The 16,741-nt window shown below is 57.1% G+C and overlaps 2 protein-coding genes across 2 annotated transcripts; one reads left to right on the top strand and one right to left on the bottom strand.

Moving 5' to 3' along the window:
• Positions 1–272: 272 nt before the first annotated feature.
• On the top strand, positions 273–8,406 carry LOC143168599 (ectonucleoside triphosphate diphosphohydrolase 8-like). The gene is made up of 10 exons (XM_076355183.1): positions 273–355; positions 816–952; positions 2,151–2,268; positions 2,815–2,965; positions 4,045–4,204; positions 5,059–5,292; positions 6,302–6,574; positions 7,068–7,178; positions 7,849–7,986; positions 8,224–8,406. The coding sequence occupies exons 2-10, from the start codon at positions 830–832 to the stop codon at positions 8,404–8,406; spliced, it is 1,491 nt and encodes a 496-aa protein (XP_076211298.1). The 5' UTR covers positions 273–355; positions 816–829.
• A 2,107-nt stretch (positions 8,407–10,513) lies between these two features.
• Positions 10,514–16,117, bottom strand: LOC143168672 (ectonucleoside triphosphate diphosphohydrolase 8-like). Its single transcript, XM_076355357.1, has 9 exons — positions 15,992–16,117; positions 15,202–15,316; positions 14,351–14,504; positions 13,644–13,803; positions 13,286–13,516; positions 12,010–12,273; positions 11,515–11,625; positions 11,093–11,230; positions 10,514–10,723 (listed from the first exon to the last, which is right to left on the bottom strand). Exons 1-9 carry the CDS (start codon positions 16,115–16,117, stop codon positions 10,514–10,516), a joined length of 1,509 nt encoding a protein of 502 aa, XP_076211472.1.
• Between the last annotated feature and the right edge of the window lie 624 nt (positions 16,118–16,741).

Here is a 16,741-nt window from a genome sequence, read left to right as displayed (position 1 = left end):
GATGAGAGCAAATTCAGTGATTTCATTCAAATGAGGAGGAGGAACTAATTGGCTGAAGATAAGGTGTCAGGAAGATGCCTAACTGAGCCATAAATACACCTGTAAGACAAACAAAAGAACTGATATTCAAGAGTTTTGCCTAAGGCTGATGAGGTCTGAGATAAAATAATGGGGAAAAGATTTTCAAGCAGTATCCACTTCCAAAGGACATAAAAGGCAAGTCCAAGCTGGGTTTGCTGCCGGCAGTGGAGGAGCCCAGAGCCACAGCAAGGACTCGAAAGCCAGCTCTGAGCGATCCCACCTGGGCACACACGTCTGGGTGCTGCTGGGTGCACGGGTCTGGGAGTGCCAGCAGGTGAGCTGACCTTAAGGTGAGCTGACCTTACTTATATCTTGTAAAATAAAATCACCTTCCCCTTCTACAATATCTCACGTCGAGGTTTTTTTGCAATTTCCCATGCTCTCCTCTGTTTGGTGCAGTGTTTCTTTTGCTCCTCCTGGAGCTGATCTTTCCCAGTAGTGGTGAGCTGGGCAGGAGTGGGTGCGGGACCTGGAGGACTGTTGCGATCCCATCATGGCTGTGCCAGGCTGCTGGGCAACAAACCCCTCTTTCCTCCAGCCCCCCCTATTTTATCCTAATGTTGCTTTTCCCAGGGAAAGATCTGATTATCCACCAGGATTTCCGAGTTACACAGCTTGAGATAATGTCAGCCTGGGGACAGCTTTCAGAGCTGATCTCCTTGTAGCTCTCAGTGACTAGCGTTGTTCCCAGCCAGCCGTGTCCAACCACCTTTCTCCTGTGTTTGGGTTTGCAGGAGCCTTCACCACAATGTTTGTTAACAAGAAGCACTTCACCAACGCCATCGTCGGGGCACTAGTTGCACTCTCCATCATTGCCCTTGTTCTCAGCCTGGTAAAGATTGAAGATGTCGCCCTGCCACCCACGGTCAAGGTGAGCCCAAAAGAAGGTCCCCGAGCACCACTGCAGAGACCAGTCACCTTGAGCAGGTGCTCAGAGACAACAGCTTATCTTTGGGGTTGGGGGGGGGGTGGGCAGTAGGAAATGCCTTGTAGTAGCTGGGTGGGTGTTTTCTTCCCATCTCAAGATGCAGGCAGAAGAAATACAGCCTGGCCCCCTCAAAGTTAGGGGGGGAAGCCTCCTCTGAAACTAGCCACCATTCTATGTGCTTGACGTGTTTCGAGGAGATTACCTTGGGGCAGACGGGTAGGGCAAAGCCCCAGAGCACCGTACAGCAGGACGATACACCTCCACATGGCCTTTGTTCCTGCCAGCTCCCGCCAGCCTGTCCTAACCCACTCACACGACAGCACAAGTATCATGGCTCCTCCCCGTCCCTCCCCTGAAGCTTAGCATCCTACCCTGGCTGCTGGAAGAGGGTTGGCACGGTTTTAGGGTGAGGTGGAGGGCTTTACGGGGGAGAGGCACATGGTTGGGTGCTCCTGGACTGGGGCTGGTGTGGCCCTGCCAGTCTCTGCCCAGGCTGGGTGCAGCCATGGGGGTAGCAGAGAGCACTGGAGATGGGAGAGTTGCTGGCCCCAGGGTGGACCCAGTGCATCATAGAATCATAGAATCATTAAGGTTGGAAAAGACCTCCAAGACCATCGAGTCCAACCATCAACCCAACACCACCATGCCCACTAAACCATGTCCCTAAGCGCCTCATCTACAGTCTTTTAAATACCCCCAGGGATGGTGACTCAACCACTTCCCTGGGCAGCCTGGTCCAATGTTTAACCACTCTTTCAGTAAAGAAATTTTTCCTCACGTCCAATCTAAACCTTCCCTGGCACAACTTGAGGCCATTGTGTAGACACAAAAGGTATGTAACCAAGAAAGAATATAAAAAAGCATAAGGAAACAGCCAAGAAAATGTTTGTGTGAGCTGGCATTGCTGCACAGACCTCAGGAGAGGGAATGAAAAAGTCCCTCAGTTGTTGTGAGAAATGCCCATGCTGAGGCCACGCACTGTCATGTCACCACTCTGCTCTGCCATGGTGATGACAGCTGTGCCTTAGAGAGATGTTTTTTGGGGCATCCTCTGGCCCCACCACCCTGGCAGGGCCATGGTGGGGGCAGGGGCAGGCTGCTGCTCCTCCCGCCAGTGTGATGTCTTGGTTTTTCCTTCCAGTATGGGATGGTGTTTGATGCAGGCTCGTCCCACACCTCTCTGTTTGTCTACGCATGGGATTCAGACAAGGAGAACGACACTGGTGTGGTCAGCCAGACCTTGTCCTGTGATGTCCAGGGTCAGTATCCCCCTGCCATGGGCTTGGTGCTGCCCTTTGTGTTCATGTGGTGGGTGGGATGACCTGGCCCTTCCTTTTGTTGGCCTGCCCACGCTGGGCAGCTCTGTCCATCAGGCTGTCACTGCTGGCACGGTGGGGAGCCCTGGCTGCAGGGTGGTCCCTGACTCCCCACTGGCTTCGCTCATGGTTGGAGGGTCCTCAGCACCATGTAGTGCCCACATGCTTGGTGGGACTGAAGCACTTTGGTCTTGCTCTGGATTTTCATTCCTCCACCTTGGACTGCCCCCAGCTGCCCAAGCTGCTGTCCTGGCTGGGGAAGGTCTCATCCATAGAGCTGGGGACACTGCTGAAAGCACGGGAGATGTGGGGAAGCCATAGGAGGTGAACGTAAGCATGGGTCAGTCAGGTCTTGGGGGACCAGGGGACCCTGGCAAAGCACCCTTTGTTGCTAAGAGGTGACAGACCTCGCTGCCCCATGTCCTCTCGTTCCCACATCTCTGTCCCCAGCTGTTCCCCTCAGCCTGCCCCAGCTTGACTCTCTTCCAGGGCAAGGCATATCGAGCTATGCCAATGATCCCCCGAAAGCTGGCGATTCCCTAAGGGAGTGCCTGGATAAAGCCCTGAAGGTCATTCCTGCTGCAAAACAGAGGGATGTCCCAGCTTATCTCGGAGCAACGGCAGGCATGAGGCTACTGAGGTATCGCTGTGGGGCGCGGGGGTGACAGAGCAGCAACCAAGCTGCAAGCAGCCACTGCCAGGACACAGTGTCCTGCATGGGGCCAGGCTGCCAGGAGCTCCCAGCTCATGTGCTGCCGTGAGCAAATGACTGGGGAGTGGGGAGAAGGCAGCCCGGTGGGGACACACGGGTGGCTGAGCTGTCCTGAGTGATTGGCCCTGGGGCAGAGAGGCTGCTCAGAGGTGTCTGTTGGCATCCTGGGACCCCACATCCCAGGATGGTGCTGCATGCCCAGTTCCAAACAAGAAATGCTTCTGAGAGCTCTTTGTTTGTTCTTCATTATTCTGTAAACACAAGGGAGTTGAGATGCCACCAGCGGATGTGCCATCTGCCCAGACGGACGGGTGCTGGCGGGGGAGCAGGGCAGAGATAGGAGGCAACAGGGTGCTGCGGGACCTGCCCTTACCTTTCTCCAGCCCATATTAGCTCTCTTAAAATGTCAGCCTTCATTTCATGCTTCTTGGTTTTATGGTTGCAGATATCTAACATCATTTCTGTGCCCTGGCAATCTGACCCTTTCCCTGGGAAGGAGCCGGGCCATAGCCTGACGGTTACTCGTTTCAGAGAGTGAGCACATGCCAGCAGCCCCAAGACATCTTCCCCCACTCAGAGGTCTGAAACCAGGCTGGCACCGTCCCAAAAGACTCACTCGAGCTCAGCAGCCAGCTCTGGCTTTGGTGCAGTCAGTGGGTGATGTTCAAACCTGGGTTTTGCAGCACAACCCCCTCTGGCCGCCAGCACTACGAAGATACTTAGGTAGGGAAAGGTGGCCTGGCAAACCTCTGTGCGACCGGGATCAAGCGGCACTGGAGGGAAGAGGTTGCTATTGCTCTTAGATTTGTGATGCCAAATGTAGACAGCTGGGACTTACGCTGTACGAGCAGCTTTGGCAAGTTATGTAGCAGGAAACATAAATTCACACAAACTGCTTGTTGCAAAAAACTGGAGTATGTGGAACTGGGAAAAAACCACTTTCCTTGCGTTTCCTCTGTAGTATTGATGTAGCTGGGTATGTGTCCTGACCTTTGAGTCCTTCTTAGGGAACAGAACAGCTCAGCGGCAGACCAAGTCCTGGCCGAAGTTGCTAAAACCATGCGAGAGTACCCCGTGGCTTTCAAAGGGGCTCGAATCCTTACAGGAGAGGAGGAGGGGGCTTATGGCTGGATCACCATCAACTACCTGCTGGACTCCTTCACTAAGGTGGGAGAACGGTGAAACACCCACTCCTTCTTTGCTAATACAGTTTTTCTGATTTTTCTTAAATTGGCTTAGCACAGAAGGAAAGGTCTGGGTTAACGGCTTTCGGGAATGATCCAGGGGAAGCAGCTGGTTATCCTCTGGCTTGCCCACAGTGAAAGAGGAAGGAAAAATCGGGAATGGGGGTTAAGATCTTGGGGCATCTTGTTAAGATCTAAGGGCACACCTCCGCACCATGTGGACACAGGGTCTCTTGGGGACAGCGAGGTCGGCCGTGCAGCCCAGCAGGGATGGTTTACTCCTGCCAGGCTTTGCCGTGCTGCCCTGAGAAGGTCCATCTCCGTGTGGCGCTGCGAGGCCCCAGTTGTGGTTCATCCTGCCAGTGTGAAGGAAGCTTGAACCAGACCTCTTTCCCGCCACCCTCTGTCCCGGTACTGCCACAGCTCACAGCGGTGCCGGCACCGTCGGGCTCCTGTGCAGGCTGTTGGAGGATTTCTGTCCTTCCCCTTGCACCAGCACCTCTGCAGCCTGCTCTTCAGGAATGGCAGCCCATCCAAGCCAGGTCCCCACCAGCACTTTGGTCTGGGGACCGGTGACTCAGAGCCACGTGAACCCGCAGCACGTTGGCACGTCTTGACCATCAGACAGTTCAATCTCTGTTTTTTCTGGCTCTGATGAGTGGCCAGGCTGGCTGGGCAGGGAAGGCAGTGGGGTCTCACGTACAGAAATAATGGAATTGAATACCCGTTGAATTTAATAACAAAACCCTATTGACTTCAGTGGGATGAGAATTTTGCTCAGGCCAAGTAAGCCCAGCCATCTACTCCTCCTCTTCCTCTCCTGTCTCGCCTTGGCAGTACTCCCCCACAGCACACACATGGGTTCGTCCAGAGGCGGCCAACATTTTTGGGGCGCTGGATCTTGGAGGAGCATCCACTCAAATCAGCTTTATGCCCAAGGGTTCAGTGATAAACTGGAATGAAGCCTCCAAGTTCACGCTGTACGGGTATAACTACAACATCTACACACACAGCTACCTCTGCTACGGGCAGAACGAGATGCTGAAGCGACTGGCAAAGGAATTAATTGCGGTGAGAGGGGAACTGGCGGGTAATTGGACTCTGGTCTCATGGTACCAACCACAGACTTGTTAATGCATAAAATAAGAACAAGCAATGCTCTTCCAGAGAGGCATCAGCAGGGACTGAGAGCAGGTACAGACTCCTTGGAGCGTGGGTAGGCAGATGTGGAGAGGAGAGTAGGAAGCGTCAGAAGGGGTGGCTTGGGGGAGATCTTCTGGCTGTACACAGCTGCCTTGCACAGGGCGTAGAAAAGGCAGGACCAGGCTTTTCTCAGAGGTGCAAAGTGACTGGACAAGAGGCAATGGGCACATGCTGGAACATGCGAGTTTCCAACCAGATGCAGGGGAAAGGTATTTCCCAATAAGAATGGTCAAATATCAGAATAGGGCCCAGAAATGCTGTGGAGTCGCCATCCTTGGAGAAATTCAGAATTCGATGGGACAAAGCTCTGAGCAACCTGATCTAGTTGGTCACGCTTTAAGGAGGGGGCTGGCACAGGTACGCCTGTACCTCCCCTCAACTACTCTGTGACTGCACGGACCTGAGAAAAGTGAACCAGAGATCTTTCTCAGGCCATTTTTTGGAAGGTCAGAGGGGAAGAGGGTCTTCACGGAGCTGCATCTTATCAGGAGGAGCAGCCTTGGCAAGCCAAGAAGGTTTGCTCATGCTGCACATCCAGGAAGGTCCCAGGTGGTGTCCCTTGCTGGGGCTGGAGCTAGAGACAGAGCTAGAGCTGGGGTGGAGAGGGCTTTGAGTGCCCCAAACCATGATCCTGCTGGCTAGGGGAGAGGGAGAGGGAATGAGACAAAGCAGAGCAAGAATTAGTGTTGAGCTCAGATTGGGACTGCAGATGGCCAACAAGACGAGGATTAAACAGCAGGAGGGTCTTTCCCTGCTGAGGAGGTGGGAGATGCCTGCACCCGTGGCTTTGGGGGCAGCGCTGGGTGAACCCTGCCGCCCAGCATGCCCGCCAAGAGGGTTTGGAGGAGGCTGCAGCCTGTGATTTTGCTATTCCCAGGAGTCATCCTCCAGCATGCGAGTCGATCACCCTTGCTACCCAAAAGACTACAGTGAAACTGTCTCGCTGTCTTCCTTCCGCACCAGCCCCTGCACCAACCGGAGCGACCCACGCCTGACCCTCGGTGACAGGAACGTGACCCTGGAGGGCAGGGGCAATGCCAGCGGGTGCCTGGCTGCTGTCAAGAAGCTGTTCAACTTCTCGGCGTGCGGCCAGAGCCAGGACTGCACCTTCGATGGCGTCTACCAGCCCCCAGTCAGCGGGCAGTTCATTGTAAGTCAAATCCCGTCCTCCCACCTCCCGGGCAGAGCATGTCCCCGGGTGCTGTGGTGTCCCTGTGTGCCCCATGGCACTGTCACCTCCCCGCAGCAGAATGGGGGCAAGAAGCACCCAAATTACCACTGCCCCAGGGCACAGCAGGGATTGCTGCCATCTGGTTTTCCAGCCAGTTCTCCAAATGGGACCATGTTAATAAAACAGGTGCTTAGTCAAAAACAAAGTTTTCAGTTAAAAAAAAAACAACTTAGCCAGCAGCCTTGAGGCAAGGCTCTGCCTGTGCTCGATGAGCTGCTGTAGCCAGTGGGCACCTGCACCCCCAGCCCATCATCTCTGCTGGGACATGGACAGCGATGTCCTGGGACTATGCAACAGTGGGACAAACCTGGTGAAGGACAAAGCCCACCTCCTGCTTCGAGGGAGATGGGGGCAGCTGCCGGGGGGGTTTCCCCACTGTAACTCAACGGCATTTCCACCTCCTGCCTTTCAGGCCTTCTCTGCCTTTTACTATAACTTCAAGTTTCTCAACCTGACCGAGGGGCAGTCGCTGGCCGCTGTCAGGGAGACCATCGAGCATTTCTGCACAAGAAGCTGGGAAGACGTATGTTCCCCACGATGGGAGGCTGTGGGGAAGCTTCACAAGCAAAGGGGTCCTGGGGTGGGGGAAGAGGAGCGGGGACCCCTCCGTGGCAAGCCTCCCTGGTTGCTGAGCTGTGCCCTACACAGCAGAGCCATCCCTGAGCAATGTGAGGGAGCCAGGACCATCCTGCACCCACCCTTGGGGGCCCTCCTTGCTCATGCAACATTGGGAAAGGGGCAGCCAGGGCAGCTGAAGGCAGCAAAATCTCCCCACCACCACAGGAGCTGGGGATGGAGGTGGGGATGGAGCCCTGGAGGATGGTGAGAGGGGAGCCAGCTGCTGGCACCACTCTGGAGACAAGTCAATTGGGGATGGATAAGGCCAAGAGATGTGGTAGGACAACCATGGGGCAGAGAGCAAGGGCCCCTTGCACGAGGAGGCTGAGATGGGAGAATCTGGGGCAGGAGGAGCTCCAATATGTCTCTGTTTCCATGTGGAGAGTAAATCCTCCTCAAAGGAGTTGCCCTGTGTGGACAGGTCCAAAATACCTGCCTGGTCCAGGAGTCTTTTTCTGGATGCTGGTGGCTGTGGAGCCGTTGCCCCTCATGCAGCCGTTGTCAGGGCATTGTCCCTGTGTGGAAATCACCTGCAAAATAACTTCCCTTCCTCCCCAAACATGTCCCCACCCCAGCTGTCTTCTGGCTACCCCAAGGAAAATCCTGAGCGACTGCCTAAATACTGTGCCACTGCCAACTACATCCTCACACTCCTCCTCGATGCCTACAAGTTCAATGAGACCAGCTGGAACAACATCTTCTTCCAGATGAAGGTAGGCAGCAAACCCAGCCTGCAGGCAGTAGAGGCAGCACCAGGGGAAAGAGCCAGCTTCCCACGTCGGGGTGCCATGAGAGCCATGGTCCAGAAAGCCCTGCCTGCCCCACATCCCAGCATGGCACTGCGTGTGGGGCCAGCTACTGCGCCCCGTTTGTGCAGGAGTAGGTGGCCCTGCATTGTTGGTGTGGCTTTCCTGCAGGGCTAACTCATCGTCCCCTCTCTCCTCGGGCAGGCTGGGAACACCGACATTGGCTGGACGCTGGGGTACATGCTGAACCTCACCAACATGATCCCGGCAGAGGCTCCGGTGTGGGTGAAGGGGCATGTTTCTTCCCTGTGGGCTGCAGCCGTCGCCTTCATCATCCTCACCTTTGCCTTGGGGCTTGCTGCCCTGCTCCTGCTCTTGTGGGTGTAGGAGCCCGGCTGCGTTTCGGAGCGCGGCAGGAGCATATCGGAGCTGGAGGGCTGTCTGCACTGCGGTGCCCTGCACTTCTGCCAGCAGGACTGGCAGCCTGAGGCTCATTCAACAATGCTGAGCATGTTAACCTCTACAGCACTGAAGAACCGAGGTCTGGCCTTCCACAGGACTGCCCCCAACATGCAGATAGGCACCACATGAGGTTTCCAGAGAAGCTCCACTCCTGTGGAGACCTGCTGGGATCAGCCTACGCACCACAGGCACCCCAGCCATGCCTATCTGCCTCCTTACACCTCTATGCCTGTTACAGATTTGGCCTCCATCCCCCACTGGTTGGCACGTGGGGCTGTGGAGAGCCAGCCTGGCTGTGGAAGAGCTCCCCAAGTGCCAGACTATTAGTGCATGGCTGCAGGCACTTGGTGTCAGGGTGGTTCGTGCGATGCTGGGTCTGACCACGGTTGCCGGCAGCCAGGCAGGTCCCTGCCAGGTCTGCCAGCATGAGGGTGTGCAAGGCTCTGCGGCAGTCCAGCTGGCTCTCTTGAGAGTGCATCATTCAGGCTTACCTGATGGTCTTGGAGACAGAAGGCAAACTGAGCACCCAAAGTCAGAAGTGTGGTCCATGCCTCACTGGAGGGTCCATCTCATCTCATCTTCCTTTTCTTCTGGGATAAAGGGATTGATGTTCCTGAGTGTCTTCCTGGAGAGCAGACTGTCCCACCAGCAGAAGGCCTGGACGCCGTGGGTGTCAGGCTGAGACTCCAACAGGCTACGAGTCCTGCCTTGACCCTGTGCATGCGGCTGAGCTGGGTCCTGCCCACAGCTGCGCCCTCGCCTTTGCCTTTGGTTCTGCTCATTCGCTATCTGCCCCGTGGATGATTCATCTTGTTATTTGCCTCCCAGCAGCAAGGAGCTGACCTTTAGTGTCTCTGCAGAAAGGCAGGTGTCTCGCAGCTCTCGTCATCCAAATAAACATTGTAAATGTCAACAAATGGGGAAATGACTGTTACTTTGCTCCTGAACGGTTATGATTTTATTGTTTCTGTCTGAAGGAAAGGACAGGCCTTTTCCTTCTGAGAGCTGGGGTGTCTCACCCCACCCATCCTCTGGCTGCCAGCAGGACTCCCCAAAAATGTAAAGGGTGCCCCAGGAGCTGCCCCTGACATGTCCCAGCAGCATTCCCAAATAGCCCTGCGTGCTGGAAGGGGAGGGTGAGACGTCTGTCTGGCACAGACACAGGGTGCAGCCAGACCGGAGAGGAACCTCGTGCAGGAGAGCAGGGGGCTGCTGCCATCCCCCACCTCACAGGGCTTCCCAGTCCTAGACAGAGTCCTGTCTACTGGGCCAGCTCCCCCCCATAGCCCCATTGCCACTGCCCCTCTGACTGGCGTAGAATAGAATAGAATAGAATAGAATAGAATAGAATAGAATAGAATAGAATAGAATAGAATAGAATAGAATAGAATATTTCAGTTGGAAGGGACCTACAATGATCATCTGGTCCAACTGCCTGACCACTTCAGGGCTGACCAAAAGTTAAAACATGTTGTTAAGGGCATTGTCCAAATGCCTCTTAAACACTGACAGGCTTGGGGCATTGACCACCTCTCCAGGGAGCTTGTTCCAATGTTTGACCACCTTCTTGGTGGCCATGGGCGATGCAGACTTTTGTCCTGGGATGGGGCAGGACACATCCACCCCACATCGGGTACCTGCTGCAGGCTGTAACCAGCCCCATGATGATCCCATTGCTGCCAGACATCCCTTTTCTCTTCCCTGACCCACTGGTCCCACCATCTCCAGTCACCCCACATCACTGTGGTCCCCACACTCCCAGTGCTGAGCCTCTGCCCCACACGGCCATCCCCTCCGTCCTAGAGCATCTCCAACCAGCAGCGAGGGGAAAGGAAAACCAGACAGCACACAGCTACAGGGAGGATTTTTTTAAAGCCTGTGCCGGTTCCAGCTCACCAGGCCAGGACGCAGGTGCCCCACATTACAAGTTCACAGCTCCTGGACACGTGGGGGTGATTCCCCAGTCTGCAGCTCCTCGCACAAGTGTGGCAGAAGGACTAAGTGGCTTTGGCAGCCTCTGGAGCCAGCGCTGCTAGAGACTCTCATAACCAGAGGAGTTTTTCTGGCAGCATATGACTGTGAGCAGGCAGAAGATGAGGATGAGCATGATGGCCAGTAAAACCGTGGCTGCTATCCAGTTGCTTCTCTGGAGCCCTGTGACTCTCTGGGGAGTCTCCAAGGGAATCATGTTGGTGAGAATGAGCATGTAGCCCAGAGTCCAGCCCACATCTATGTTAGCGACCTGTGCAGACAGAGAAGGAAGAGGGATGTGAAAGGCTGCAAAGTACCATGCAAGCAGGAGAGCTAGAGAAGACGTTTGCTGCTGCACCCCCAAGCCCTGCTCCACAGCCACCGTATCTGTGCTCACCTTGGGCTGCAGATACCCCGTCAGTGAGGCAAGCTGGGGGAGAGCATAAATGGCCCAGGCCAGATGTCCCAGCAGGTACCTGTGAGTGTAACTCAAGAGCTGCCTTGGGCACGGGCAGTGGACCGTGCTGCCCTGTTATCCCCTGCTCCCCCATTCAGGCAGGGCAGGGGCAGCGGCCAGGTGGGCACAAGCCATTTCACGGTACAAAGCGTGGAAGCTGGGGACTGCCGGGCACTTTCCCACCTGCCAGGCGAAGTGGATGTTAAGCCACGTCGTGTGGTTGAATTTGTAGCCTTGCAGGAGAAGGGTGAGGGCGTAGGAGCTGGCTGCACAGGCGTCACGGAGGTGGGTCCTGTTCGTGGTGGGGAACTCCTTCTGCACCTGCAGAGGTGGAAGAGCGATGGGTGGGGCTGCCAGCACGGAGCAGCGCTCGATGCACCCACACTGTGGGGAAAAGCCCCACAGTGCAGCTGGGAGCAAAGACCCAGGGGTGCCTGGGCTTGGGGAGCAAGGAGGACCTGGGAGGCTGCAGGCTGCTCTCCCATCGCTCTCCCTGTCCAGAGATCTTTGTGCTCCTCACAGCTCCCTCCAGCGCAGCAGGGGATGGGCTGCGGATGAGCCCTCAGGCTGCCCAGCACCCAGGCGAAACGTGGGCAGGATCCCACCTTCTCCCAGCTGCTGGTGCAGAATTGCCCGATGGTGGCATTGACCAAGCTCAGAGGCTGCCCTCCAGTCACGTTCAGAAAGTGAAGGTTGTGATAAAGCCCCGAAAAGGCCTGTGGGTTTTTAAGACCAAAGGCGGCAGGTTAGTGATGCACCCAGGCCACTGCCACCCCCCCACCCCTCCCTCCGGGTGCTCTGCAGGGGTCCCTAAGGCCACCTCTCAGCACCGCAGGGTGATGTCTGCCGACCCGCTGGGAGGGAGCCCTGGGACTGCTCCCCACACCGAAAGAGATTGGTGCTGTGACAACAGAGGTCTGGGTCTGCCTGGCACGCTGGTGAACACCCTGCATGTCTCCATGCATTGGGCACATCCCAGCTTTCAGGGCTGGCACTATTTAGACTTTTTTCCTACAGCACTTTTCCTGGGGTCATGGCCAGCTTCTGGTGCCCCAAAACCCCACACCCCCACCACAGCCACGGGGACGGAGGTGCCTTACGAAGAACTGTCCCCTCACGGGCGGCTGATAAACCCCGTTGAACCCGCACGTCCTGTTGGCCCCACAGGTGAAGTTGAAGAGTTTCTGGATGGCGGTGCTGCACGCTGCTGGGTCACCTGTCCCCGTCACCGTGAGGACTTGTGCAGGGCTGGGTGTGCTCGGTGCATGGACACAGGGACTGTCATAGAGATCTGCCGTGGTGATGTTCTCCTGGTATCCCTTGGGGTAGCAGGGGTGTGATATCTGCTGGGGAGATGAGCTGCCCTGGACGGAGCAGGAGTCATTCGCATCACCCTGGCACTGAGGATTAGGATGGAAAGGAGAGAAACAGCCCACAGACAGCGCCTGTTCCCACAACCAGATGCAGAACACTAGCATGCTGGCCCCACCACCCATGGGGTCTCATCCATGGGGTGCAGGCACAGAATCACGGGGACAAGCATGGCATGACCACGCTGTGATCAGGGATAAGCTATGGTGATGGTCGCATTCCCAAGGCCTTGGGGGTTTGCACCCTGTGCTGAGCGTGGACCCATTTTGTCCCCACTCTTCCTTTGTAGGGTCACCAGACTCAGGGGAGAGCCAAGGCTGAGAAGCCATTTAAGCAAAAACAAAACGGACACTGATTTCTCTTTGCAACGTGCTCTGGATGTGGTCTTTTGCCCATTGCAACCAGCATGAACCAGTGTTGAGCCCTCACCCCACACCCAAACTATGGACGTGAGGGTCCCCCTGTGTGGCAACAACACCTCCCTTCACTCTCCCGTGCCCAGCGCCTACAGCTGAAGGCCAGCATGTTCACATTTCTACCCATAAAACCAACTTATTCATTACCATACTGGTGCTAAAAAATCTCGCTGGGTCTTCCCCAACCTCCCAGCACCCAGCAGGTTCCCTCCTTCAAGGCTGGATCCTTCCAGCTACCTGTGACTGGGGCTGGGCTGACACAACCCTTTCATCAGGCCAGGGATGGAGATCTGGTGGGCAAGATGGCCCTGGGACAGGGGCCCCAGGCACCCACCATCCCGGCAGCACCTGTGGTCAGTCATCCTGCTTTGGGGTGTCCATCTCCATCTCGGCTCAGTCCTGCCCTGCTGTTGGGACACCCCTGGGATGGCTCCTGCCATGGTGGCCCTTTTGTATCCACCATCCTCACTGAGGTTTGCAGGAAGGCACCAAGCCCAGCGGCCGTCACACGCAGTGGGTGCTGCCTGCCCAACTCAGTGAGATCGGGGCTCAGGCTGCAGCGGAGGAGCACAAGGCTGGAGGCAGTTACCTGGTGTAAGGCTGCCATCAGCATTTTCAGGGCTTGCTTTTGCCCGTAGCAGAGGTAGCTATGGGTGTAAATGGAGTAGCTGGTCCTGTACAGCCTGAGAAGGGCTCTCGTCCTGCTGTCACCTATGGTGGTCCCAGGAAGGAATGCGATCTGGGTTGAAGCCCCACTGAGGTCCAGAGCTCCAACCACATCCTCTGCCGGCGGGTGGGTCCACTTGCCTGTGAAGGAGCACTGCCCAGCACCGGGCATTACCCATGGGGAACCAGCACAGGGTGACCAACGGGGTATAAGCTTCCCAGCCCAGACCGCAGCACAGCAGGGAGGGGGATCACCTTCTGCCCTATCCCCCAGCCCACACCTTGACGAGCGTCTCCAGCAGGTAGTTGACGGTGATCCAGCTGAAGGAGCCCTCCTCGTTCCCTGTGAGGATCCGAGCTCCGCGGAAGTCCACAGGGTACTCGCCAATGGCCTTGGCAACCTCGGCAAAGACCTGCTCGGCCTTAGTGCTGTTCTGCTCCCTGCCCAGGGAAGGAGATAAATACCGCACGGTGGAGGAGGCAATGGCTGGAGAGCTTTCAGTGCAGGGCTAACAGCAAGAGGCTGCTGTCTTCTGCAAAGGAGCGGGGCTGCTCAGAGGCAGGGCGCATCCCCGTCCATCGCTGCCCTGCCCGTGGGCTGGCTCCTGCAAGCCGCCAAATCCCTCAACTGGTGTGTTGGGAGTCTCCCTAAAAATGCTGCCTGCAGGCTCTGCCTGAGCATGCGGGAAGGTCAATGCAAGTCTGGCAAAGGAGGCTGATCCACCTCTGGGGCTGCTGCCAGGCTGGTGCTGGAGTGGGCTGGGGCGTTTCCCCGTGGGCACGGCAAGCGGCTCTCTTGGACACCCCGGCAGACTGCAGACGTGGATGTTCTGCCCATCACCTTGGCCTGCCCGGGCAGCAGCCCCCTGTGCCCCCAGCCCCCCGTGCCCCCAGACCCCTGTGCCCCCAGACCCCTGCTCCGGCTACGATGCAGAAACGCCTGGGGGGGAAGGGGTCGGAGCTGCGCGGCTCCGGGCAGTGCCAGTACCTCAGCAGCCGCATGCCTGCTGTGGCCCCCAGGTAGGTGGGGGTCTCCCGCTGCTGCTCTGCCGGGACGATCTCCATGGCCTTGTCCAGGCAGGGCTTCAGGCTGGTTCCAGCCCCAGCCGGGTCGTCTGCGTAGCTGGAGATGCCGGGTCCTGCAAGAGGGCACCCCGTGATGGAGCGAGCTTAGTGCCACTCAGGAGGGACAGGACAGCAGGGACACGTCCACCCAGAAAGCCCCCAGGGGACACGTCCACCCGTTCCCCAGGCCCAGGGAGCTCTGTGGAGCTCCTTGGCAATACCCAGATGTCTCAGCCACAGCCCAAAACTCTGCTGTGTTTGGTGCCATACAGATACCAAAATGGAAACTGCTGACCCAAAGAGCAGTTAGGAACCGCGTGCAAAAAACCGGCAGAAAAACAGTAATGTTTAGGGACTTCTGCAGAGCTTTTAGGAGGCCCCATGGGAACAGGAAGCCGCACGTTATGAAAGAAGCTGTGAAGAGATGTTGTGGAAAGAAGAGCCAAGGAAGCAGTTGCACGAGAGAAAGAGCAAATTGCGCATCCAGCATCCCAACCTGTGAGTTGATGCACAACCACCGGCTGCAAGACTGGATGGGCTCCAGGAGCCGTGCAAACTGGGGTGCCAAATTTCTTACCCACCTCTGGATCCCCCAATTACTGTAGGGCCCCCTAAGATGCAAACTATGCCCCCCTAACAGTTTACTTCGGTTCTTCCACCAGGCCATCTCCCTTTGGCCCAGCACAAGCTGAAAGGCTCAGATCATCGACGATGCTGTGAGGGTCTGGGACAGCAATTGAGGAGGCTGGGAGAGAGGCATGGACACGTTCCGGCACACAGTGCAGGCCTCCACCTGGGAGATGATGCCGGTGCCGTTCTCCTTGTCCGCAGGCCACCGGTAGATGTAGAGAGCCGTGTGTGTGGAGCCAGCGTCAAACACCAGACCGTACTGGGGGAGGCAGAGGGGAGTCGGGGTCACAGCACGCACGGGGCTGCACCAAGTGCCACGGGGGTTTCTGAGAGCTTCTGCTCTCGCTGCCTGTGCCTGAACGCAAGCAGCACAGGTTTGCATGTCCAACCTCCCTTTAGCAGCCCTGCTCCACCTCTAACCTCCCTGATTTAGCCATTCGAGGGAGTCACAGCTCGGAAAGGGAAGACATGGAGGTCAGCAGGGCGATTTGCAGAGCAGGGAGGCATCCAGGCATGTCCCAAAGGGCTCAGGCTGCCAAAGCTGCTCCCAGACTTTTGGGAGTGGCAAATCTCACAAACCTTGACTATTTTTTAAGTCAGCCAGCAGAAAGCAACAGGAGAGAGAGATGTAAACCCACCAGGTGACTTGGATGTCTGAAAACAGAGAAGAGAAAGTGTCTAGGGTGGCAGATGGAGCAGTCCCAGGAGGAGGGCTGCTCTGCTCTCTCCCATCCTTAGCAAGGACCCAGGACCGTGGTTTAGGGGCTGTGGTTGATCTGCCCAGTGCTACCTTGATTAGGTTAAGCCCTGAAAAGCTGGGCTGGTTATGGGAAGACTTGCAAGTGGAGAGGAAGGCAGGGCTGATAGAAGGATGAGAGGTGGAAAGGGGCTGGTGGTCATTCCTGGGCTCCCCCCGGTCCCACCGGCAACCTACTTTGTTCCTCATAGGAAGGGCAGCATCCTTCACCGGGGTCAGGACCAGGAGGAAGACGGCCACCCCCAGCACTCCCAGCACGGCCGCCGAGCTCCAGCCCACTGCCCTGAGCAGGCACGTCTGCATCCCCGTGCCAGGCTGTGGGGAGGGATGGTCTTTGCAAGGGCAGCCCCGACCCGCCTGCCCCTGCCCCGTCTCTCCAGCTCCTCCTGGGGTCCCCTTCTCCTAGCAGCTCAGGAACCACACATCCCCTCAATGATCCCCAGGAACACGGAGCAGCTGGGTGTGGAGACCATGAACCTGCCCCTTGGCCGGCAGCAGAGCGATGCCCTGGGATGCGCAGGGCTGAACCCGGGCACACGCCTGCAGGCAGCTCCCATCCCGGGAAAGGGCAAGGGCGAAGGCTCCCTCCTGCCCGGCCCTCAGGGAGGGGGTGGCTGCTGTCCTGGCCGGCCCCCACCATACCTGTGCCAGGAGCACCCCTCCTTCCTCGGGTATTGTACACTGAGCTGGGCAGAGCCCATTGCTCCCTCTACGTATCCTCCCGGGCACAGCCTCAGGGCAGCCCTGCCAGCCCTGCCTGCGCAGCTTTGCCTGCTCCCAGCCCAGTGGAGCGATGCAAAGCAAAAGTGAGGCCTGTGCTGGCCTCAGATGTCCGGGTTGCTTCCCCCGCCAGCCCAGGGCGGCAGCTTGGCGCTGCCTGCGGTGCAGTGGGGGGAGCGGGAACGCTTAGCGGCAGCTACTGCCTGC

The sequence above is a fragment of the Aptenodytes patagonicus genome, chromosome 18, assembly GCF_965638725.1.
Source record: "Aptenodytes patagonicus chromosome 18, bAptPat1.pri.cur, whole genome shotgun sequence".
Taxonomy (NCBI): domain Eukaryota; kingdom Metazoa; phylum Chordata; class Aves; order Sphenisciformes; family Spheniscidae; genus Aptenodytes; species Aptenodytes patagonicus.
This window is presented reverse-complemented; position numbering and strand designations above follow the sequence as displayed.